The sequence below is a fragment of the Symphodus melops genome (genome assembly GCF_947650265.1).
Source record: "Symphodus melops genome assembly, chromosome: 2".
Taxonomy (NCBI): Eukaryota; Metazoa; Chordata; class Actinopteri; order Labriformes; family Labridae; genus Symphodus; species Symphodus melops.
The window spans coordinates 5,502,167-5,527,488 of record NC_136692.1 but is presented as its reverse complement, the minus strand read 5'-3'; the positions used below and the strand labels follow the sequence as shown (position 1 = coordinate 5,527,488).

Here is a 25,322-nt window from a genome sequence, read left to right as displayed (position 1 = left end):
CACGGCAGAGGAAACCAGCTCTGTCAGCTGTGACATTTCTTGTCCTATGCAGAAAACCCCAGATATTCTCAGATGTCTCGATTTGCATAGAAACTGTCTTTTTTAATGCCCTAAAGACATGTGTTCATACAAACATCTTGTACATTTTGCTGTAAGTGTGGAAACATTTTATAGCATCTTGCAATAAGGAAACAGGATCTCAGTAGGTTGCCCTTGACCTATTCCAGTCAGAAGAGCAATAAGGAAAAAGAAGGGTGCCACTGTGTGTTTTATGATTGTTCTCTGACGACAAGTAAGGTGATAATACACTGCAACTTTACCCCAATTATGAGCTCAGAGTGCATGTGATTACACAGAGCCAGGTCAATACAATATGCGCTTGACCTTCTTTCGAGACACTTTTTCAATTTGTATTTCATAATATTTAGGGCTTATAGGAAAAAGACATGAGAGCTGCAGTCATCCAAAATATATACAGCTGAACATGAAGACTACTGAGAGTAATATATAATAGTTCAGAACATGAGGAAGTACATTCTCCCTCTTTGTACCACATGGACTTACAGTGTAAAGAAGCCTTTAAACATATAACTCAAATGAAGAAGGATACTGGATATAACCATGCACCTTATTAAACACATGAACTGAAACTTCTTTCTTTCTTTCTTTCTCAAATTTATTTTGCACATGAGCGAGTAACACAATAAAGTAAACTATAAAACCAACAATCAAAATCAACGACAGAAGTCAAATCAACATTTCATTTTACATTTATTTTGAAAAAATGAAAATAAATAGAGTAAATAAACAAATACATAAATCATTTATGAAAAAAACCCAATTGTTAAAGCCCCCTTCCTCCCTGTGCCCCTGTAGTGTTTGTACTGCTTTTTAAACTTTGAAAGTCGGCCATGCTTGGACATTGCTTTAGCTCCACACCCAAACTGTTCCACAACATCACCCCACAAACAGAAAAACAACAACTTTTTAATACTGGTTGTGCCCTCTGATGTTTTAAGTTGAACTCCCCCCTCAGCTTTTTACCTCCCTCTCTGTTAAAATAAACTATTTTAGTATATTTTCAGTAAGTAGATTGTTTATTGCTTTGAACATGATTTGTGCTGTTTGAAAATGAGGGCTAGGTCAGCATGACGGCTGAGCACATTTCAAGGAGAGTGAGACCCTTTGTGTTCTTCCCTGCCAGATACTCGGGTTAATGTTCAACCAAAGTAAATGCCATTTGACCCATGTTGGTGCTTGCTTTTTTGTTAAAAAGCTCTTCCTGTACATGCCAATGATTTTCCTATCAAAACTAAAATGCAAATTCAGCCTTCATCCCGCAAGCAAAGACAAGGAAGTGTGTATGACCTGTTATTTATTTAATAATTCAGGTAGCTGCTGAACTAACAAACCTTTTGTCCTTTATTTTACAGTGTGAAGAAAAAAAACAGCCAAGATGTGTTGCTCCGGGTTGCTCAAAATTATGATGTTTGTCTTCAATGGCGGCATCTTTGTAAGTTAAAGAAAGACAAACTAAAAATGTTCTGTTTCTGTACAAACGTCAGTCATCTACATACTGACACATACAGTCACTAATGTAGGTAACAGTCAAGGATCTTTTCTTTGACATTGCATACAATACTTGGACATTTTGGTAGAAACACTTGATCACTTTATATCATTAGATTTGCAGTTTATCCCTTTATATGTTGAAGATGAAGCCAACAGTCATCTTAGCTTAGCATAAAATAGACCACCTCTTGTTTGAGAAATAATTCAAATGCTTTAAAGTTTTTTTTCCTTTTTTTTTTTTCGGGCTTTTCTGCCTTTACTTGAGAGAGAGAGAGACGGAAATTGGGCATTGGCATGCGGGAGAGGGCCTGAAGCCTGAGTCAAGCCCAGGCTGCCCACATGAGGACTATTAGCCTCCATACATGGTGGCACATGCGCTGCCACTGCGCTACAGGCGCCCCCGAATGCTTTAAAGTTTTAATTGACTTGTAAAAATATGCCACTGTAGAGGGCAACATGCTAAAAACAGATGATGAAGTTAACAACATTCAGTAGTGGAGTTCCTTCCTTTGACTGTATAAAACATGGACATAGTCTCAGTGATGTTGCTAATTGGTTACTGAAGGGGAATTCTGAAGCCCAACAATTGTCACATTAAATCTGCTGTGCCGTCTTCATTTTTGATCAATCTGGTAACAGGCAAAGAGGTGGAGTTGAGGTGGTTCTTAAGCCTCCTGTCAAGCAGCGACAATGCACCCACTTGAAATCATACAGAATCAGTCACACCTAGAATTAAGGGTAAATCTTACCACAAAAAGTATTGAGAGTTACCCCCCTCCTGTTTTTTTCCGACAGACATGAACTATTCTGACGCTTCCTCTTTAGTACCAGGCTGTTGGCATGTTTACTTTTCTAGTAAAACTGCAGTGTTTAGCACCTTCATATTAGCTTAATCTTTTAACACCAGAAGTCTCTGCGTTGTATCCCCTTAAAGACTGTCAATAATCTCACCTCCAGGCAAAGAAGTAAAAAAAAACAAAAAAAAACGTGTTTATATATCACAAGTTTTGTATGGAAAGCCCCAAATGTTATGTGTTATTTTTAAAGCTCTCGAGCCGTCAGTTGGAGAATTTTCTCAAAGTTAATCAAACTTCAAACTAGATGTTTCATCTTGCTTCTAGTGTTATGCTAAGATAGGCAAAAGGGCTAACTCATGTTTATAGATTCTTATTAATCATTCAGATATGAGGAGGAAGGGATTTTTTTCCTTTCATGCACTGCTCAAAAGCCAATAAGCCTGTTTATAATTCAGATAAATGACTTATGGTACAAGGAAATACAAATCAAACGCAAGAGAGATACATTATGAGACAAGAACTGATAACAGCAGCCTGATAAATAATTATGCAACTGAAGAAAACAATAAAATGATTCGTCTTAATATAAGGATACAAAGATCAGTTTAAAGGCAATTGACAACACACCACCCGTATGGTCAAACTAACCTGTCTCAACACGGTCTAATCCTAACTCACATTCCCACAAGTGGGCGAGCGAATCAACGTTTGGTGAATTCTGCTTTACAACAATAGGAACATGTTGTACCCAGCCTTTAGACATCCCTTATTGATACTGTATTGCTCGATGTGATATTAAAACAACAACCCTGTTTTGACATTGTGTTGTCATTCTTTCTCTTTGCTCTATTCTTTCCTTACGCTTCCTGCAGTTGGCAGGTGCGGCCATCCTGGGAGTTGGGATATGGATGAAGGTGGACAGCAATTCTCTGCTGCGCTTACTGGACAGCGTGGATGGCACTCCGTCCGAGTTGTCCGAGCTTGTCTACGTCAGCTACCTGCTCATTGGTGTGGGTGCTGTGCTGCTCATCATTGGCTTCCTGGGCTGCTGTGGAGCCGTCAGGGAGAGCAGGTGCATGCTGCTGACGGTGAGTGATTCAGGGATTATTTTAAAAAGGCACAGCGCCATATGGGTTTGTCAGGACCTTTTTTAGTCATCACATCATTCTTTGCGTAGTTTTAAAGACAATAACACATCTGTTCTTTGCTGTGGTTGAATCATAATGTTGTTTCTGTCAGTAATTTCAACGGAGAAGTGAGAATGAAAACCCTCTGACTCAGTATACCAAACATTGTAGCTCTATGGAAAACTGCATGTTGCTTGTTATTGTAAATAGTTTTGGGTTTTATTTCCTGCAGTATCTTAACATCTGTGCCTGTCCAGTTTCCAGGCCTGTTTGTTTTTATTCCCACGCTGAGACTTTATGTTACACACAAAGTAAGAATTTCACATGCCTGTACTTATTAATCTGTCTCTCTCCATTCAGTTCTTCAGCATCGTGCTCATTATTTTCCTCATCGAGGTCGCTGGAGCTGTGGTGCTGCTCGTTTTTCAGGACTTGGTAAGTCTCTGTTGAAAGCCAAGAATCAGGCTAGTCATATATGCCAGTGTAAACATGTTGCATACTGTATTTAAAAAGTCCTTTAGAACTCTCTTTGATTTGAACTAATATGTTTTGTTATATCTTGTCCTCAGGCTGAAAAGATTCTTGACGGTGTGGAGGAGGGAGTGAGAAAGGACATTCAATCTAACTATGGAAAGAGTGAGAGTGTGACGTCTCTCTGGAACACCACAATGGAAGGGGTACTCTCTAAATATACATTTAACTGAATAAACTAGATACCAGATATGCAGATATGTAATGGTCCAAGTCATGATATTGTCAATGGAAAATAGACTTGTATAGCGTGTATATTTCTTGTCTTTTGACTACCAAATCAATTTTACACCACATGTCACCCCTACACATTCACACACTGATGGCAGAGGCCACTATGTAGTTTAAATAATCCCATTTATACACATGCACCGCTGACAAAGCAGAGGGAACAATTCAGGGTTTAGTGTGTTGCTCAAGGACACTTCAGACATGTTGCTGCAGGAGCTGATCACATTTTATTATTTGATTTAAATGAAGCAGCCCTACAAGCCTTACACCACTTAGGATAAAGGTTACTGAACAGTTTTTTTTGTGTGTTTTCCTTCTAGTTTAAATGCTGTGGATTCAAGAACTACACCGATTTTGATGGCTCTCCTTTTTACAATGACCACGGAGAGGACGTTTATCCGATCACGTGTTGCAACACTACCATCACCACGGGTGTTTGCAATACAAATGCAGCACAAAGATCGGTACGAGACCAAGATAATGATTTACTAATTTTGGACTCAATGGTATTTTAGAGCCTATAAGAAATCCTTATCTCTATCGTTATTCTTTCAGATGATTGACGGCTGCTTTCACAAGCTGCTAAAACTCATAGAGGACAACGCTGTGATCATTGCAGGCGTGGCTCTAGGAATAGCTGCTCTTGAGGTACAAAAAACTAATGTCAGACTGGGTTCTTCACCTTTTTTCAGCCACCAATCTCGAAGAATACTGTGCGCTGTGATCAAAATAAACTCTATAGCCGTTTTGTTGTTCTGGAAATAATTAGATTCTAAATATCTATCCCACAGGACTGAATTAATGTGTACTATAGGAGCCATATCTTAGATCCATTCAACTGTCTGCAGATTTTGTGTTGATTCATTATTTTCTTTGCAGATTGCTGCCATGGTGGTTTCGATGGTCCTCTACAACAACATTGGAAACAAGTCGTGATTTGTGTTTGGGATTGAAGGACATCATCATAATTGGTGGAGAAATTTGACCTCTAAACAGCTTTTAAAGTATAACGTTTTTATTTCTTGATTCAAAACGGACAGATTAACGATGCTAAATGTTCTACCTGCAACCTTCCTTATTATTGGCCCTTTTGTAGAGCATTACAATCTCAGATGTAGAGGTGGTCAATGAAGCTGATATATGTACACATTTATATGTGAATTATTTATGTTTTAATACAGTTTATGTGTGCTGACATTGCATGTGTTGATGCATGAAGATATGTGTAATGATGCACAGAAAGGTCAGTTCTGTCAATGTCAGTTGTTTTTACCTCTTGCATTCACTGTAGTGATACTTATTTTTGGATGTTTGATCAAATTGAAATAAATTAATAGATCAATATTTCAACCCTGACTTCTGCTCTTCTTATTGATATTTCATATTTTGACATGCATATATCAAACATGTTTTCTTCGAACGCATACTTGTTTAGATCAGTCACATAAACTGTATTCAACACCGAACGAATATACATTTTATAAAAGTATGAGAATTTGTTAATTATTATACAGTAATCCTAATTCAGATATATTCATTCAGTAATTCTTGTTTTAGAAATGAAGTTACATTATCAAAGATAACTGCACACAACATTCAGTCTCTCTGGCCTCAGTTAAAATTAAACCCATCTGTCCATCCAAACTTCAAGAGGCAATAACAATAGAGCCCCCTCCCCTTATTTAACCCCCCCAAAAAAACCAAACAGAATACATATTAAAAATGTTACATCCTCATGTGTTTTTATGTAACTGCAAAGTCAAAGAATCTGTCTGATCAAGTACCATCTAGTTTAATCAAGACAAAACCCGCCTGCTATGTTAATTATTCAAAAACACCTAGCTGAGTAAATTATATGATATTTATTATCTTGTTGTTTATTTTATTGACGTGAAAATGTACAAAAAAGCCATGTTTGACATGCCAGGTTACAGAAGGTCATCAAAGAGAATAGTGATATGCAGGCTATAAAATCATTTCTTTGACAGACTCATTGTGAAAAACGTAGTGAATCAATTGAAATCATTAAAAAAGATTGTATGTGTAACATGAGGGTCCGATATATATATCGGACCCTCACGTTACCATACATGGTGGATGGATCACTCTACTTAAAAGAAACAAGGAGATGGAGTCCAATAACTTTTCAACAGCACTTTTACTTATCTCCACAAGATAGCTACCACTGCTTCTCCTAATACAATACAATCCTAATCCTAATCCAATCCTAATACAATAGTAGTAGTGTGGTTTGCCTTTTCAGGCAACCACCCTAACAGGGCAATTACACAAACACTTTGTAGAAAGGGAGGTTGAGGGGAAGTGATACAAATGACTGCTGTTTGTAGAGTTTTGAACATATACCACAGAATCTGTTCATTTCTCCAACTTTCCATTTCCCTACCGGAACTATAGTGCACCTTTAAGCTGTACTGGTGGTCAGAAGAAAGTCTCTTCATCCTCAGTCTTGGGCATTTTAGCCAATCTAAAATACCTACACTCTTTTTCTAACAGTGTTCATGCTTCAAATAAAAAAAACCAATGAATCTACCAATATATGTAAATTCCATAAGTGACCTTTAATTTTCACATCAGTTTTCATTAAGCTTAATTGGTTTAGATAACACAGCTAAAAAGATGGACAGTAAAGATTCACATTTCTGATTAAATATTTACCCGTCTTTATGCCATGCATGGCATGTAAGGTCTTGAGGACATGGTATTTGATGTGCAAGATGCAATCTATAGGAGTCGAACTCAGAGGGTTCATTATTAGATTTCCTCCCATTGTTCTAGTGAAACCTGTGTCATATTCTCAGGAAACGTCCCAGCCTGATGACACAAGTCAAACAAAAAGGTCACATCCAGCTAACACTGCATCTCTTTTTTCTAATATATCATCAAACCTATCTGTGTTAATTTATCAACCGAGACTGCACTAAGTATGATTTTTGTATCCACTTATGCACAATTATAGGTGGGTCCTTGTTGACAACACAAACACTTCCTCCTTACACATCACATGACCCATCCTTAGCCAATCAAAGGCAAGGATAATTAAACTCACGAAATGTAACAGTATTTTAAACTTGAATTTAAATGAATGAATTAACTGAAATATATGAATGTACTTCACTTTGAAATCTTACATATGTATATAAAACTCATAAAAAAAACTTAAAACACTTGAATTCCATAAAACCCTTTCAATAAATGGAGAAAATATTAATAAACAGGCTAGTGGTAACGCTAAGATTCAGTGATAATACGCTATACTGCTTGTGATTGGCCGGTTTGAATCTCACCACTTGTTGTCCAAAGTGTTGGAAAACACAAACTTAAAAAAATGTGTTCAGTTTCTAATTGAATAAATACAACATGTTTTAATCGTTTTGGTTGAAATACATTAACTTATTGTTAAGAGGCCGGAAGCGTTTCTCCTGTTATTGGTAAAAAAAGATGAAGATGACGGTCAACCTTTAAAATCCAGTCAGGAGGATTATCATCGCTAATGTGGTGCACAAATTTAGGAAATGGAAGATAAAGAGGACGATGTTTTGACCTGCGAAGAACTGGCCGTGCTGCTTCAACACTTTAAGTTAACATTGTGTGCAGCCTCGGACCAGTGTTAGCTAGCAGCCTGTAGGAATTGTTTGTTGATGTTGACGTTGTGTCAGAAACATCGACTTTTCTCATGAACAAAGTATTTCAGTGAGGGCTATAACTAGATTAAATATGTTTCTAGACTACTCAGATTGGATTTTTTAAAGAAAGAAATCATGTTTCTGTCATTGTAGACCATGAAGGTGATAAATAGAGGTTCAGTGCATGACAGGTCTACAATATAAGATATAAGATATAATACACACTTGATCTATGTCTTTCATGTAGCTTGTAAACTGATTTAATGTTGATAACAGTCAGAGAGCTGCTAAGGTAAAGAAGCAATAGTTTGTTGGCTTTACCATTTGTTCGTGTTTTGTTGCCAACTTGTTTCTGCCACCAACAGGTGATGGAGAAATCTGTGCACTTATATGTTCTTTTCAAACCAGTAGGATGTGGTTTTCTACATTTGAAAGAACATTTTACGAGTAAGACCAGAGGACAGGGACTTTATGACACTGATGTCTCACAGTGTCAATGGTCTTGTTCACATAAATCTGTCCAGTGACAGAACACGCCTTGCTGTGTTGTTGATGTTATCCATCACATTCCTCCTCAGCCTGTGTTGTAGTGGCAGGTCATTCGTAGTGATTCTAGGAAGGTTAAAAGGGTACAAGCTATTATGAATAATAGGAAAGAAGAATTATGAGGCTGCACATGTGGTGGTGACGGAGAGGTGAACTGTTAAAGATGTTCAAATGTCACCATCAGAGCGACTGTAATGTGCAGTGTGAGGTTGTGGAAAGATACTTAACTAGGTTTCATTACCACATGTTTTAAAACAATAGAGCTCCATTATTTACTTGTTAGAAAGTACAGGTATCCTATAGAAAGAGTGTACTATGTAGGACTTCTATTTTAGTTGTTATGGTGTCGAAATGAGTATTTAATGTTTGATTTTTGAAGTTTACAATTCAGGTATTGTGACACACTAATGCAGTGTGAACGACCTTTAAGAAGGCTGATTGCTGGTCTGTGTGTGTGTGTGTGTGTGTGTGTGTGTGTGTGTGTGTGTGTGTGTGTGTCAGCATTCATGTAAAGTTTAATGTGTGCTAACTGACTGCTGAAGCTGCAGGTTTTCCTGTCACATGTCCTGTTGTCATAGTCTGAAAACATTCTCTCTCTCTCTCTCTCTCTCTCATCATAAAACAGTTTGAACTCCAGTGAAATGCATCATGTGACAACTCTGCCAACTTCTGCGTCACGCTGTTGTTCTCTTGGTTGAGTGTTTGATTGTTGAAAGTACTCATGAAGGTTAATTTTAGATCACGGAGCAGAGATGGAATATTTGGGAAAATCGGAAGTAAAAAACGATTTCTCGTAACATATTGTGTGGGTGTGATCAGGTACTTAGTTAAACATGTCGGGGTGTGATTTCTCAAACTGCTCCACATGTGTATGTCTGCTCTGAATGAACTTTGTAATGGAGCACGGCCCCAGAGTCTATCGAGCACGTGAGCCTCTAAAACGATGCCGGGCTTTTCTCTTCTTTGCCGTACACTATGAACCGTCTGTCTTCTTCTTGTTCGGCCACTTTGTGATAGTTCACAGAGAAGTTAGCTGACGAGGCAGACCTGTCCAGAGTCTGACTACAGATTTCACCTGCTTCACCTCACTTTGCTTTTTCGTCCAATGAGTCTAATTCCAGACCTGGATTGTAGCTCTTCAAGTTTGTTTTACTGATAAACACTTTACACCATTTTATTTGCTGATATCAACTTATTTTTCTTGGCCCTATCAGTGGTGGAAGAGAATGGAGTTTTTCCTACTTTTGTGTCAGACTAAACGGCTGCTGGACTGACTTTCTCTTTTCTTAAAGTAAAACACAAAAACCTAACACTTCGACAAATGTGTGAACCTCGAGAAAAGCTTCAGCCGAGTCATTAGTTTTTACCAAAGTGTCACTGAGAAGAATTGTGAAAATAGAGTCAACGTTGAATACATTCACATTCTGAAAAGAGATACACATTGTGTAAGAGTGTGAGGAAGAAAAACAAAAAGGTTTTATTGGAACAAAAACATTTCTCAAAGTCTTCAGTGGTTCATACAGAACAGACAGAAAAATAGTGAGAGCAGGTGAATAGAAGGGGGGACTATACTCTTATTAAAGTCTGCCCTCTTGTGGAAAACACATGAACTGCAGATACAGAGATTGTGTTTTCTATAATAACACTGAACACGTTATGTTGTAGTTTTTAACTGAACAATTGTTTAAAGATCCTGAGAAGGGATCATGTCTAAATGTGTCAAATCTTCAGATTAAACTGATGGTCCTCCATCGTTTTGTGAATCTGTCTTCACCATCAGACAACGTGTGACACATGAAACAGAGGTGGGAGAGAGTTTCAGGAGTAAAAGTGCCTCTTGTTCACCCAAGAGCACTTTGAGAAAGTCAAACACCCTGAATGTTACGACTCTGTCAGCCCGTTTACCTTCCAGCAGCTCGGCGGTGTGATCAGGACACGGCCGAGCGAGCTCACTGAAGTCTAATGGTGCAATGATGGGACCACAGGTTGGTGGCTGTGGGAAAAATGGACAGGAGACAGTTTGTTTGCCCAGAGAACATAAAGTCATTAGCACTTTATGACCAAATGTAACAGGAACACCTGCTGAATGAGCCTTTTATTGAAGGCGAAAGCGCTTTTTGAACGAGCGGCCCTCCTGAAGCTTCCTGAAAAGTTTCCCCTGCTGCATTACTTTACCATCAGCTTGTCAAATGATTGATATCGAGATTGTTTTTGAGACAGAAGTGTGTGACTTTAATTACCCATGGTATTAAGAAGTACCAAAAGTTTAAAAAAGAGTCCAGAGTTTGAGTGATATTTGAAGGAGAGGATGGACCTCAAGCTAGTTTTAAAAGTACCAAATGTAAACGACTAAACCTTGACAAAGACTTGTGAGGCAGAGCTTTCAACATCATCAAAACATGACATGACGACATCTCCCCTCAAACATCAATGTTATTAAGTGCACAGTTAAGATGTTTAGATTATTGACAGTATCCAAAAATACTGAAGCTTTAAAAAAAACAAAAACCTAAAGATCTTCAGTCGGGATGTAAAGATTGTCAAGGTTCGAATCGCAGTAGCATCGTGAGCGTCAGCAGGCCTTATCATGGCAGTCGAAACATTTTTGCTTCCAGAGACTGAAAATGAAAGAGTTGAGAAGATAACAGACGAGACAAAAACTGTGTGCAAATATTGCAACGAGACAAATACACAAATAGAACAACCGACATGGTGCAACATTTAATCGACACCACGATGAGAAGCTCCGATCACCTCCCGACGCTCTCAACATAAATAGTGAGAGAATTGTTACATCCCTAATCTTCAGTCATGTTTTAAACCCAAACAGAGAGAGAGAGCACATCCCTGGACCAAAACATTGGACCAATGTATTTGTGCTATTTAGATAATATACAGGAGTTTGATTACAGTAAAAACATGGAAATGACCCAGTATTGGGTGCCAAGGACGTCCATTGTTTTCACTGTTGTGTCAAAACAGGTATATTCATTTTTACATGAATCATAACAAAGTTTAAAATCCTGCTATCTTAACAACCCGACTTACCCGCTGAATGCTCGGTGACTCAAGGCTTTTCACTCAACCTGAGTTTTTAAATCCTTTTAAGTTACTTCAAGTGATGTACCATTAAAACATACATTATTTATTTGGCTACAAGGACCAAGCTAATTGGTTTATGACTTTGTGTTGAATGCTCACCTTGACTCTGAAGTCCTCTCAGTCTGGCGACTTTCCCTGAGATGGAGTTGTAGTCTCGGTGTGATGTCTGGCCCCGTGTGGGAAATGCGACACCTTCAGTTCCATTAAAATTCAGGTGAGAACTGGCAGCTGCCTGTATAAAAGGCTCCCTCCATCACTCCCACTAAACACTGACAGCAAGGTTTTCCATTTGGAACCTTGGACCAAACCTCCAGACAAAGATTTTCCATTTTTTCGCAAACTTTTTTTCTGTCCGATTTTGAAAATATTTATTTATTTCGATCTATCCGTGTTTATTTACAAGAATGGCCTTCCCTTTCATCCTCATCCTTCTATCCCATTGGACCCTGGCTCTAACCTTCCCTCACGGTGCCTTTGACAACATCGTGAAAGGATCAAGAGTGGACTTTGAGTCATCAGGAAGTGGACCGGATGAACCCGTCCGGGGAGTAGTCAAGGTGGTGCAGCTGGACCCTCGGACCCTGACCCAGTCAGGCTTCTTCAGACAGGGACTGACCCCTAGAAGAGCCCCCTCCCTCAGCTCCAGACTGTCCTTCCCTGCTTTCTTATCTCAGGGCCGTCCAGGTCCAGCTCCAGGCCTCAGGACCCCACTGAGTCCACTGCACCATCTGCGCCCTAAAAATGAGCTGGAGGTGAAGAAGAAGCAAGGCCTGCAGATGTGGCAGAGAGCCGCAAACAAAGGAGAGAAGATGCACCTGCCAATCAACCTGAAGGACACCAAACAGACGTGCACTGCTATACCCTTCACCCAGGTAAGCAAACTACTATTATTCCAATTTCATTTAGAAAGCCAAGAATTCACTTTACATTCTCTGCCAAAGTTTGTTTCTTGCTTAAAAAAAAGAATTGTGACAGAAATCAGAAAAAAGCAAGAAAATGTTTGAATGGCCAACCGGATAATTGTAGGAAACAAAGGCTGCTGTATTGATGTTGCATGGTATGGATGTAAATAAACACAAAGGTGTTGTGTATTGAATCTTTGGTTGTTTATTAAGACACACTGGCTGTGATGTGTAACTAACCTTTGCTCCCGTCTGTCTTCCTCCCAGCATGTGACAGCCGAGGGATGCAGCACGGTCACCGTGCACAACAAGCTGTGTTTCGGCCAGTGCAGCTCCCTGTTCGTCCCGTCCGAAGGGGAGTTTGCAGGGCCGCGCTCTCCCGGGACAAGCTCGCTCCACCACCGGACCCCCTGCTCCCGCTGCGGCCCTTCGAAATCTCGCACTGTGAGCGTGCCTCTGCGCTGTGGAGCCGAGGTCAGGGAGAGGCGGCTGGTGGTGGTGGAGGAGTGCAAGTGCGAGACAGGCCGAGAGGAAAAGAGTTTTGAGGCTGCCGCGTCCACGCGCCTGTGATTCTGTTCCAGCCAAGGACTGATACCGTCATTCTCTTCACTGATGGACTTTATCATCACTTTATGAAAATGAACGAGAAACGTGCACCTTTCTGAACATGTGTATTTGTGTTTGTATCTGTGTTTGATCACGAGTCTGAATGTGTTATTCAGAATAATATGTCGTGGTGTTTCTTCACACCCATGATTGATGACAAAATGACCTTTATTTGGGTCACGTTGCAACAGACAGATCAGTCCACACTGGACCAGCGTTATGTTTTCAAAAAAGTGTTTAGATTAAACTAAACTGTAATATTGTGGTCGTGTATTATTGTCATTAAAATGTCCTGTTTGTCCTGATTACTTTAGCCCGGCGTTGCTAATTAGTTTTCTGCTAACACTGTTAGATTCACAAGTGCTGTTTAGTTTGCATGCAAAGCTCGAGTTAAAACACGAGGAGCATTTGTTTTTTGTTTTTTTTCTCCACCCACTCTCGCATTCAAGCGCTCAAGTGTCAGCTCCTATTTTTTATTAAAAAGCCTTGTTCCACCGACTTTTAGCACGTAGCACTTACATCTGAAAGCCCCAAACTAGAGAGCAAACGAGCTATTGAGCACGGGTACTTAGGAGTAAGCAAACATAATTGTTTCAGCATGGACCCCTGAATTATGTATAGGAACCACCTATTCTCATGCCCAATCTCTTTTCAGACTTGTTGTGGGAATTTGAACATCCTTCTCTGCAGATGCACTTGAGCGGCTGAGCATGTGTGATTATGTGTGTATGCCCTTTTTTTTTTTTTTTTTTTTCAATTCGGGCCCATAAAACCTATTATTCATTTATATCCTGGCACCTGGGCCTGGTAAAGTGAACTCATCCCACACATGCCTACATACATTCCCAGAGGAGCAGAGAGAAGGGGGCTCTTTACGTTGCCTTGGCATGCTGTCAAAGTGACTGTTTAGATGGCCATTTGTATTCACGTGGGCTTTCGGGAAAAAGTGAAAGCGTTCATTGCGCTACGGGGGTTGCATTGAGCCCCTCGGATTCCATTAGCATGTGATTAACATCTTGGATTGATGGCTATATTTTCCAAGATTGATGGGACAAATATTTGCCCAGGTCTTAACTGGGAGGAATTAGGGGCCACCTTTTAATCAAGCTCTCCATTGTGTTCTAAATATGCAGAGGATAGAGAGGCAGTGAGGCTTGAAGAGGCATGCTCGCTGTGATCACTTTTTTTTGCTTTTTCAAAACTTCTCCTTCCTCCCCGTGCGGATTGTTGTTCGTGAATTGTCAGATTCGTAACGTCAGCTGCGACGTGTTCAGCCATCCATCTCTGTCCCTGCTATACGGCACTTGGGTGCGGTAACAATCTGCCCACTGACGATGGTGGTGAAGAGAGTCGTGATCTCACTATCTCACTGCCTATTCTCTCAAACCCTATACCCCTCTTCTTCCAATCTTTTGTCTTCCTTTTTTTTTAAATACAGGATAGTGATAAAAAAGAAAGCAGGCATTGGCGAGGGAGAGGAGGAGGAGCGGGTAGTGGTGTGTATATGTGTGTGCGTGTGTGTATGTGTGTGTGGGGGGGTAGTTGTTGATTGAACAAACAAGGTGCACAAGAGAGTGCACCACTTAGCAAGACAGATGTCAGCCCCCTTTGCATTGTGGGATCCGGCGGAGCACTCCTGCGTCATTAAGGATGGCCTGGTTCCCATGGCGAAGGGGGAAAGGAAGGAGCGAAAAGGAGGAGGGCCCTCTGCCAAGTTCAGCGCCTCGGGGATCAGATCAGCGTCACGGGGTGCTAAGTGGCCTAGTTAGCGCTTTAAAACGCACAATGAGCTGCCTGCTCTTTCTCTCTGTGTGTGTAGGCCTTTTAACTGTCAGACGTGGAAGTGATTGTGTGTGTGTGTGTGTGTGGGGGGGGGGAGCTCAAACGATATCAGGTCAATCAAGGTGTATCAAGGGGAAACTGAATCATCAATGGACTGTTCGAGGCCTGATTTCGTGCATTTTCTTGGAAGTCTTTGAAAAATGTTTTTCTAGACCATCAGAAAGTCTTAATTAACAGCACACGCTTCTTATGTTTCCTTTGTCTTATAATTGACTTGAAAACAAATATTCCCAGGCGGGAGTATCGAGATGTTATAAACTCTTTTTGGATTACTGTTCTTGTAATGGGACAGCTGTAGACAGACATTGGGTGGAGAGAGTGGGGAAGACATGAAGTTAAGGTGTTGAGGATGGGGGTCAAACCTGGGCTCGTTTCAGGTGAGGACTGTTGCCTCTGCACACGGGACACGCGGTCCACCAACTGAGCTGAATCTGTAAACCTTTGTTACCTTTTTCTAACCGACTTCTTCTTCTTCCTCTGACTCTCATGCTTAACAGTGCTAAGCTAACTCGCTAGCTTAATCGAGCTGGCGCAGACCAGTCCCCCAGACTTTCCCTTTGCAACTTGGAGCTCTGTTGGTAGCTAAACCATCACATTAGATTGGATCAAACCTGACTGGGGAGCGGGCTCTCAGATCTGGCATCAGCAGGCGATGGCAAACAGGGGTCCATAATGCCCCTGCTTTCTGGAAAGCATCAGGGATGGTGTCCGGGTCCGCCAGGAGAAATGTGACAACCTGTTAAGTCCTAAACCAGACAAAGTCTTCTCACCTGAATCTCATGGGTGCAGGTTTTATGCCTTAGGTGTTAGGCTCGAGGTGAGAGAGAGTCTGGACTGCAGCTACTATCTACCTTCCCGCTGATACGCTTGTACACGCTCACTCGGTGGTGTTAGTCTGGACCAGCTGGTCAGAGTTGGCTCCGCAGGAGTTGGTGCCCCGGGCGACGACAACCAGCCCACTGCCACCCTTCCTGTCTGCCAGCACGCCTGCCAGGCTGTCTGCTGGGTGCTGTGGAGGACAGAGGAAGGTGTAGCCTGCAGGTCTGGACATCGTTAAAGTTTGTCATTGAACAAAGTCCTCCAGAGGTTTTGCTGTCCTATACTACAACTGTTCAAAGTAGCAAAAACCGATGTACCGGATGTATAGGACAACATGAACATGTTCTTTTTTTTTTTTTTGTCTGTGTGAGTTCAGTGTTTCAGGCTGGACTCAGATAGAAGCTTCTCAGCATTAATGAAGAATCGACCTCCTGTCGTGTCCCAGGCTGTCCACCTCCTGTAAGGTGAGTGACATCACAGGAAACTGCAGAGCTAGTGGTTGAACCCTTGGAAATGAAAGGAGACTTTCATAGAGTCCATGTTTAATGTTTTTAATTGAACAATATATTTAGTTTACAGTTCACCTTTAGTCCACTTTGTCTTTAAACCACAGGTTTTTTGTGTTCTTCTTTTTAAGTGATTGTTTTAAAATCATGGTGCCACACTAGAGGATCCACACGTTCACTTGTCAGATTAGGACATGGACATTATGACTGCCTCTGATCATTACTCCTGTGTGTACAGGTCCGTTTTATTTTGAAGGAACAATGTTTGGCTTTTTGATCCAGTAGATGTGGCCCCTGAGTGTGAAACCAAAACAAACTGCTTTTTGCCGATACCTCCGCCACCCTGAATCCTCCGCTCTCCTACAGCGACACACACACACACACACACACACACACACACACACACATATAATAACGTTGTGTTAGCAGGCTAATCGTAGCTGTGTCGTAACGCTGTGTGTACGGTGTGAACATTTACTGCTCGTACCTACAACACACTCAAGGTGACAGCAGACTCACTCTGAGTTCAGGGGTGAAAGCCAACCCAAAGTTCAAGCTTGTTTGGGAACAAGCTTCATCTGCTTCACTTAGATTACCGTACTATATTTTCTGTCCTTTGCCACTATGTCCTGGTCCGTCTTATTCACGGGGTTTGAACCGAGTGCAGCTCTGAATTGTATTCACCCTCAAGACTCGCCTGTGCGCTGTCATTGGCTGAGGGAAACACGTCCAGAGTCTAACAAAACAAAACATCACAATACAGGTAGACAGGAAAGCCTTCTACTCTCCCTTCATTTATCATAAAAAGACAGAGATGAAAGCCGAGCTTCACATCATATTTTCTGAATGTTGTGTATTTTGTCTACACGTTTCTCACTTCGATCTAATTCTGGCTCGTGATGATAACAAATATTTGACACCCTGACCTCTTCCCTGCTGCTCAACTTGTTTTCATCCCTTTAAATCTAGCGTGTTTGCGTCTTGGCCTTCTTGCACCGTCTGTGGCCTCATCGGTCGGGTGTTGAGCTGTCAGTAAACCCTCCGCTGGAGTGTGATGATGATGTGGCAGGTGCGGTCCTGCGTGCCGTGCAGGTGATGTCTCTCATGCTCACTTAGCTAATGACTCCAATTAAAGTAATTAAGAGCTGGCACGGTGAGACCTGATCGCCCTCCTGCTGCCAGCCCATCCATTCCCTCTTCCTCTTCACATCAGAGCCCACCTCAAACCGTCCACGTCCTCGTGCAGACACGTACCATCGCGTTACTCTGCTCTCTTGCCCTTTTCTTAATCTTGCTCTCATGGGGCATCCCGACCATCCTCTGCCTCTGCTTCCGCCGGGGCCTTTAAAAGAAACATGAAGCCTAAAATCAGCTAAACGCCCCACTTCAGAAGCACTTAAGAGACCCTCAGCTCGACTTATTGTCACAGACGGCTACGGTCGGGGGAAGAGCGAATGCCGGGTCCTGCAGGAGAAAGAAAGCGGAGATAAATAGGGAGAGGGGATGCGCGCCAGGTCCTAACGAGGGTAGAGATAATTGTTTTGTTTTGTTAGGGGCCCTTCTTGAGCGTGGAGGGAGTTGAAATGACACGCTGCACATGGTTTTTGGATGAGGTGGTACTGAAGGGAGGAGGAGGGGCGGGGGGGGGGGCACGCTGGGTTGGTGCAAAAGTGGTGAAAGTGCAGAGGAGGAGGTTACAGGAGAGAAAAGTGCTTCCAAGAAGCAGCAGCCACAACGCAGTGCGTTTTTTTTTTTTTTTTTTTTTCTTACGCTGGCAGATTCACAAACTCCCATGAAACTTTGATTATGACCATGCACGGTGACGTCCACTCACAGCACATGCAGAAGGTCTCAATGTCAAAGTACACATTAATCACAGAGTAGTTCAATGTCACTGTCTGCAGAGTCCAACAGTGGGAACCAGAGACAGCGGGCCAAGCTGGAGACACAACTCTGGCTACAAAGCCGGCTTCGATTCATCAAAATTTATTGAAACGGCAAACATATGCATCTCTGTTGCTTGGTGTTCTTTCAACACTCGGATTCCCAGACTGACAGGCGATGTTCCTGAATTTGTTGCTGGCGTGGTGGAGCGAGAACTCTCCCCAGAAACTCATCACGTTTTCTGAGAGAAAAGACTTTGATGTGAACCCTTCTTCATGTCCAGTGAAGCACTACTCCCTTTTTTATTTGTTTGTAACATTTGACTGCAAGCAATAGCAGCTAAATGCAGCTTTGGCTCGTTAAATATTTTGCAGGATTAGCTGCTTTCTTTCTTTTTTTTTTCTTCTTTTTTTGTTGCCGCACACAGGGACACTGTGAAAAGCTTTCCTGGTGAGTTGAAAGCCTCGTGAAAACCACCATCATCAAAATTACAGCTGAGCACACTTTGGTAATCTGGCTACAAGCAGCGTCAAGCAAATTATCCTGGTGGACGGTCTCTTCGAGCCAGGCCTGGCGAATCACCTCCAGAAGCCTGTCACCACTTCCATGAAGATAAATGGTATCATTACACAGTCTCCATCACGCATTAGCTGATCTGGAATCCACTTCCTGCTCAGAAATGGCTGCATGGATTACACTCAGTCATCAGATTGCGCTGTCAAAGTGTGCAACAATCTCTCTCTCTCTTTTTAAAATTTTTTTTTTTTTGTCCTGGGAGGCTGCAGCAAACATTTCACAGCAAAACAGTTTGTTAATTTCCTCGTCTTGAATTATGTTCACGACGCACTAATCTGAGTTCTGTCTGGTAATAGCATCAACACATATACAGCCACAGTTCATCCAACATTCTGCCAGTGTCATAGATATCTGTCCGCAAACAGTCACCCTCACAGTGGGCAGAGGAGGAAGAGTGGCATGCCAGTGTGTGAATGAGAGAGAGAGAGAGAGACAGACACATAGGAGGGTGGAAAAGAGAGGGGAAGCAGGGCGCCAGTGTTGAGGAGAGATAGGCCAAGTGAGAAAGCGAGGGGAGTGTGTGCGTGTTGGAGTTAGTGTGGAGGGGTACAGAGGAAGGGGTGCAGGTGGCGTGGAGCTGGCGCCGGCCTGGCCCACTGTCCCCTGGCAGTGCCCGCCTCCATCTGTCATCAGCAGGAACATCTGCAGCCCAAGGTGCCCTTGTCACCCAGCGTTAGAGTAACGAGTTTGGCGTTTCCATTAGTCCAGGGCCCTCGCCCGCCCGGCCCGCTCTCGCCAAAACCCTGGCATTTTGGGTGTGAGCTTGTGTGTGTTTGCCTGTGACTGAGTGTGTGTCCAGATATGAGACAGAGAGAGGAGCGAGCTGGGGGTTTGTTTTTCACTTTGTGCCACAGTGCGTGTGTGTGTGTGTGTGTGTGTGTGTGTGTGTGTGTGCTCATAGGAGCCAAAACAACATGGCAGTGCAGAGCGTTGACCCAGCTGGGCTGAGCAGGCATGTCGAGTCATGTCCCCTCCTGATGTGAGCGTGCCCAGTGCGCTCACACCGCTGCCAGACCTCCCATCTCTGCACCCCCCCCCCCTCTCCTCCACGCGCACTCTCACTCTTTCTCCCTCTCTCATCTTCCCTGTCTTCCATCTGTCCGCCTTCCTCTTATCTGCCCTCTCTCTCTCCCTCACCTCTCCCTGCCTCTCGTAGCTTCCTCCTCTCGCACCCTGTGTCTACATCAACATGCTGCCTCTGAGCGCTACCCACATTTTTATCTTTCTGGTGCCTAAAAAACAGATGGTACTTCTTTCCCAGCTCCCTCTTTTCATCCCTCTCTCTAAACTACCCCCCCCCCCCCCTTTTTTTTGTCCCGTGTTTCTATCCATCCAGCCGGCAAATCACTGATCCTAACTGGCAGTCCACCTGTTTATTCAGTCTTTCTCCTTCCATCTCTTATTTAAATACCTGAATCATTTTCTCTCTCTCTCAAGGGCAATAACATGGTTTTATTATTACTTTAAGTGACATTTTGTTAAGACTAAACACAGCTTACACAGTTATCAACCACCACTTTTTTTTTTTTTTTCTTCCAAAAGATGGCTGCTGTTTGTGTTTGCACCACATGGTGGCTCTAACGAGCAGCAATCTGTCTCACCATTAATGAACCCCGCTTTGGCTGCAATTGTGTCAATTACCCACAAAATACTAATCAGACAAACATGGGCTCATCAGATTGAGATAAGATTGATTATCTTTTTTTTTTTTTTTTTTTTCCCATTTTCTGTTTGACATGCAGGCGTGCATCATAAATCAGGTTTGACAGTATCTTTGAAGCCGGAGTTTCGCCTAAAGGTCGGAGGGAAATTAGACACCACTTCATAAAGGCTCGGCGTTCTGCAGGCCTTGGTGAAGTTGGACTTTCTGGGAGTCAGTGACATGTGAACGCTTGCACAAAAACACATGCAAACTTTACTCAAAGAAAATGCAAGAAGTTTCACTTGAAGCTTTGCACTATGACACCTCAATTCCAACTACTCCCTGTTAGAGAGACGAGCGTTTGGAGTTCTAGTTAAGATTTCATTTGCTGTATTTTCTGTCTGGCCTGTCCTTCAAAGATTTCTCACTCGCCTATCAAAACTTGAAAAAGTGTGAGAGACAGGGTGAGAGATGCAGAAGACGAGAGCCACAGAGAGATAAAGAAAGGGAAGCGACGACTGCTAATCAATAAGATTTCTCCAACCTTGTCCCCCCCCCCCTCCCTCCCAGCTCCCCCCCCCCTCCCCTTGAGGCCCGCGGCATTCAAGACTAGCCAAGACGAGCTTGGCATTGTCGAGCACGCCTTAAAAAGAAACACCTGCGAGGTGGAAGACTTAAAAAACCAGCAGAGAGGAAAAAAAAAAAAAAAAAAAATCCTGCTTTTCGCAGCTCTTAAAAATGTTGGCAAATGTTCCATGGGTTTTCTGGGAACAAAACAGTAAAAAGAAAGAGCTCCCATGCAAGTGAAGACAAAAGGGGATGGTTTTCCATAGAGATGGAGGTGTCATTACACTTGAGACGGTTGCCAGATTTGGACTTATCTTACCCCCCTTTTCCCCAGCCCCCACACCCGTCCTTGTATCTATACCATCATAGTTGATTATCAGTGCTGGAGCGGTGTGGAAAAGAAATACTGAATGGTAATATTTAGCTTTTGACAAAATATGTATATGTGTTTTTTAGTGGGAGATGGGAACAGGGGGAATGTGCGGGAAAACAAAGATGGAGCCGGGGAGGGACGAGAGAGGAGAGAGAGGAAACTGGAAAGTGTGTGTGTGTGTGGGGGGGGGGGGACTAAAGCAGATGGCACTCTTGGCATGCACGTCTCTCTTAAATGTGGTAACCTGTGTCCCGGCCTGACCCCGAACCTGACTGCTGTATGTAACAAGCCTGCGGTGTGTGTTTGTGTGTACACGCTCTCGTATGTCTCAGTCTGCTCACTCATGTAACAGGCACCCCTATGGAAGACAGCATGAGCAGGCTCTCTCTCTCTCTCTCATGTTCTTTTTCTAAACTTCACTGCAGGCTGCCTCCAGCTCGTCCCTCTACCTGTGGGACCTTCTCTCATATCTGAAATGAAGATGGCTTCTACTCACCTGAATTTAATCTCGAAGTCCAAAATGATCGCCGCTCTATCAGGGTTCCCTGAATTATGCAAATTGTTTCCCCTTGAATTTCTACAGTATGGGACATTTGTTTTATTTATGCACTTTGTTCGGCCTGCAAAATCAGCTATCATGACGTATTAATTTGTATTTCTGACGTGAAGTCATCAGGAGGTATTTTCGTGAGTATTTGCTCCGTTTCTACTTTGTGGTTCTGCCAGCGTTTTAAAGAGATAGGCCAGTAATAGAGATAGAGACGGGCTGGTCAAACAAAGAGCCGTTTGGAAACCATGACAACAAAGATAGAAGTCGTAAGCACCCAATTAGAATTTCAATGAATTTATTTATTTAATAGGGTCAATGCACTTGGACATAGTTTGAACACCGAGCATGAAACTGATGTGCTGCATAAAGATGCTAATTTTCAACACTTGTCCCTCGCCATGCCTTTGGAGTGACGAGGACGTTCGAGGACATAAAACCCCAGAACTCTATATGAGGAAACATTAAACACATGTATAATAATGTACTCCAAAGCCTGCAGGAAAACTCCTGCACACTGTTCAAACTGCACACAACACACGAGACAGCATCCTCTTTCTTTGGGTTAAAAATACGACTCAGGATCTGTAGCTTTTTTTTTTTTTTTTTTTTCTCAATCTTTGGTACTTTATCATTTATCATTAAAATAATAAAGATTGATTCGTTTCAAAGCAAGTCAAAACTTATCAAACGATCTGACAACCTTAGACAGCAGCTTTTTTTTCCTGCCTGCAGGATGCTTTTCATACTTTGGATGGTGAAGTGCATCCTATTATTTACAACCATAGAGCCTCTTTTCTGTAATGTCGTGTTTCAATCTGCTCAGGTCTGAAAACTGAAAGAGAAGAACACTCTTTCGAACCAGAGCGGGAACTTTATAGAAATGACCTCGGTATGTTGTTCCAGTATTTTAATGTTATCCTACTTTGAACTCAAACTCTGCGGCAGGATAGTAAAGTATATTTATGGAACAGATTCAATTCCTTGATGTTAAATTATTCCTTAATATTAGGTGTTGAATGAATGCATATAAAGAAGTTGGATTGGCTCCATTATTGTGCAACATCCACATATTAAAAATAGCAGCAGTAACATGAATCTCAGTCTCCTCCTCGAACAAGTTGAACTTTTGATACTTGAACACCTTCACTGAAGTAATCATTGGTTTGCAGAACTTTTCATTGTACACATTTTTTTTCCCCCACTTTGTGTTTTTTCTCCTTTTACTTCAGTTAAGCCTCTTAATACTTCATTCACCACTGGAATTAACAGTCCTAATAATATGGCACACGGTTTCGACAACTTGCACAGTTAATTTCAATTAATGAGTCCCAGCACCATATTGTTCGTGCTCTTCCATCAGTCCACTCACAGCTGCTACAGATCAGAGACATTTTCTCAGCCACCGGAGTCGCGCCTGTGAGCTGAAGCCGATTTATTTTTAGCGGCGTTTGCAGACATTTCTGTGAAACATATTTGCTGTTAAAATAAAATATGAGGCGGAACGTGAAGGCGGCAACAAAGAAGCAGCGTGGCCTGTGATTTACCGAGAGAATAATTCCTGTAGAGTTCAAACACCTGGGACTGCGAGCACTTCCGTCTCTCCGTGAAGAGAAACATTCATGCCCCGACTCTCATAGACAGACGTTAGATTTTTCTGAATGCACATCACTTATATGTGGGGTGCCGCGCTGCTGTGAGCTCATTTGCATAATCTCCCATTTAAAGAGGGATGTGCTGGAAGCCGGTGGGGGGCTGATGGTGTAAGGGCTGGAAGGGTGTACAAAGTGCCCATTGTGCAGTCCCAGGATAGAGAAAATGCCCTGTAGGGCCTTGTGTGTGTGTGTTTGTGTGTGACTGAGTTTGTGTGTTTGTGTGTGTGTGTGTGTGTGTGAGTGAGTGTGTGTGTGTGAATGTTTATCTCTGTGTGTCTGTGTGTGGGAGCCACACCTGTCAGGAGAGCCTGAGGGTAGCAATGAGACCACTATAACGAGCGTGTACACGTCTGTGTGTGTGTGTGTGTGTGTGTGTGTGTGTGTGTGTGTGTGTGTGTGTGTGTGTGTATATGTGTGTGTGTGTGTGTGGAGCAGATAGAGTCAAAGGGATTTCATAACATCAGTCAAAAACATTCATATCAATTGGGTCATGTCAATCTTTTATGTCCTAATTGTTTCCCTTTATTAACTTGGCCTGTTATTACGCCATTTTCTCCCTCCCTTACTATCAAACACACACACACACACACACACACACACACACACACACACACGTATGGTCACACATACTCCCACTCACTTTCTCCCACACTCAGCAGTAACCGCACTCTTCATCGTGCCAAATCATAATCTACCCAAGACGCAGCAGGCCGATAGGATCAGGCTGCAGAAATAATGATAAAATCAGATTTTTTTTTTTTTCTCCCAGCGCAGAAGTGCTGAAATAGCTGGTGGCTGTGTCTCTAATGGTAAAACGTAATGCTCAGCAATCTGCTTAATATCCCCGCCGCACTCGTTAGATTAGTGAACATTAAGGAGATTGGAAGATTTGCACTCTATTGTTTTACCATGGCAACGCAGGGACAGAGAGGCTATACCGCTAATGGTGAGGAGAAGCAGACACAGACAGTCTTTGAATACAAGCGACTGAATGCTTCATTTATGGTGTGGAGGCCCTGTGAGGAGTGAGACAGGTGAGCAGACAGCAGGGGGGGGGGGGGGGGGCGGGGACAAATGGAGTTCTAAATGCATACATTCAGAGTCGAGCAAATAAATGGTTAAGATTTCATCCAGCCATCGTTCACACACTCAAAATGGCTGAGGGGAAAGCGTTTGTAAACCTCTCACAGCGTCACAAAGATCATTGCACAGTTATTCTCTTTCTTCATCAGTATGGGAAACAGTAGCAGCCTGAAGTCTTCCCCCTATTAATGACTAATTCCTCGGCTGGTTTGGCTCGGGGCACAGCAGAAAACAGTGTGTGACCACCACCAGTAAAAAGCAGCGCCTTGCTGGGATTCAGGAACGATATCGGGGCTCAAAGTCCTAATTCCTCACTGGGAAGTCTGCCATCAGTAACATAATAAGTCCACTTTGGCTGTGAGGGAGAGAGAAAGTTTTTTTTTATTTTTTTATTTTGCTCTGGAGTCTTTGCTCTCGGTTGTAAAGTTCCTCAGGCGAGCGTAAACAGAACAACAGACACGCAGCGTTTTTATTTCGCAGGCTTCCAGCAGTCGTAGCAGCGAATGAGAACTATTAAACTCATTTTCTTGGTCTCTGGGATTTATTTATTTTTTTGAAGCAAATGAAATGACCTGAGCTCTGTAGTGTGTTTTATTCTGCTGGGTATGAACAGAGATTAGTGCTGCATGCATCCACTGCAATAGCAGAACCTGTCGGAGGTTTATTTCCCAAAGCCGTCACGGTCCTCGCTTTCCTCTTATTGGTCTCGTCCTGAAAACACAATATCTGACATTCTCAGAAAGTGCTTAAATTATAACCAGCACTTTTTT

At 42.4% G+C, this 25,322-nt stretch overlaps 3 protein-coding genes across 4 annotated transcripts in view; all 3 read left to right on the top strand.

The window, feature by feature from the left end:
- Window positions 1-5,608, top strand: part of tspan34a (tetraspanin 34a) — a 6,687-nt gene extending 1,079 nt beyond the window's left edge. The window contains exons 2-8 of the mRNA XM_079338136.1: window positions 1,434-1,513; window positions 3,242-3,457; window positions 3,857-3,931; window positions 4,066-4,173; window positions 4,579-4,722; window positions 4,814-4,906; window positions 5,138-5,608. Coding sequence (XP_079194262.1) covers window positions 1,457-1,513; window positions 3,242-3,457; window positions 3,857-3,931; window positions 4,066-4,173; window positions 4,579-4,722; window positions 4,814-4,906; window positions 5,138-5,194 — 750 coding nt within the window. The 5' untranslated portion in view covers window positions 1,434-1,456 and the 3' untranslated portion in view covers window positions 5,195-5,608. The remainder of the gene's footprint in view (window positions 1-1,433; window positions 1,514-3,241; window positions 3,458-3,856; window positions 3,932-4,065; window positions 4,174-4,578; window positions 4,723-4,813; window positions 4,907-5,137) is intronic.
- A 3,504-nt stretch (window positions 5,609-9,112) lies between these two features.
- Window positions 9,113-13,371, top strand: dand5 (DAN domain family, member 5). 2 transcript variants are annotated; one of them, XM_079334707.1, is made up of 3 exons: window positions 9,113-9,175; window positions 11,954-12,422; window positions 12,720-13,371. In XM_079334707.1, the coding sequence occupies exons 2-3, from the start codon at window positions 11,955-11,957 to the stop codon at window positions 13,020-13,022; spliced, it is 771 nt and encodes a 256-aa protein (XP_079190833.1). In that variant the 5' UTR covers window positions 9,113-9,175; window position 11,954; the 3' UTR covers window positions 13,023-13,371. The 2 variants fall into 2 exon arrangements, with proteins under 2 accessions (XP_079190833.1, XP_079190832.1); XM_079334706.1 differs by lacking the exon at window positions 9,113-9,175 and adding an exon at window positions 9,598-11,764.
- Window positions 13,372-16,166: 2,795 nt separating this feature from the next.
- Window positions 16,167-25,322, top strand: part of LOC306817601 (nuclear factor 1 X-type-like) — a 121,621-nt gene continuing 112,465 nt past the window's right edge. The window contains exon 1 of the mRNA XM_079334619.1: window positions 16,167-16,183. The gene's annotated coding sequence lies outside the window, so the exon portion shown is untranslated. The remainder of the gene's footprint in view (window positions 16,184-25,322) is intronic.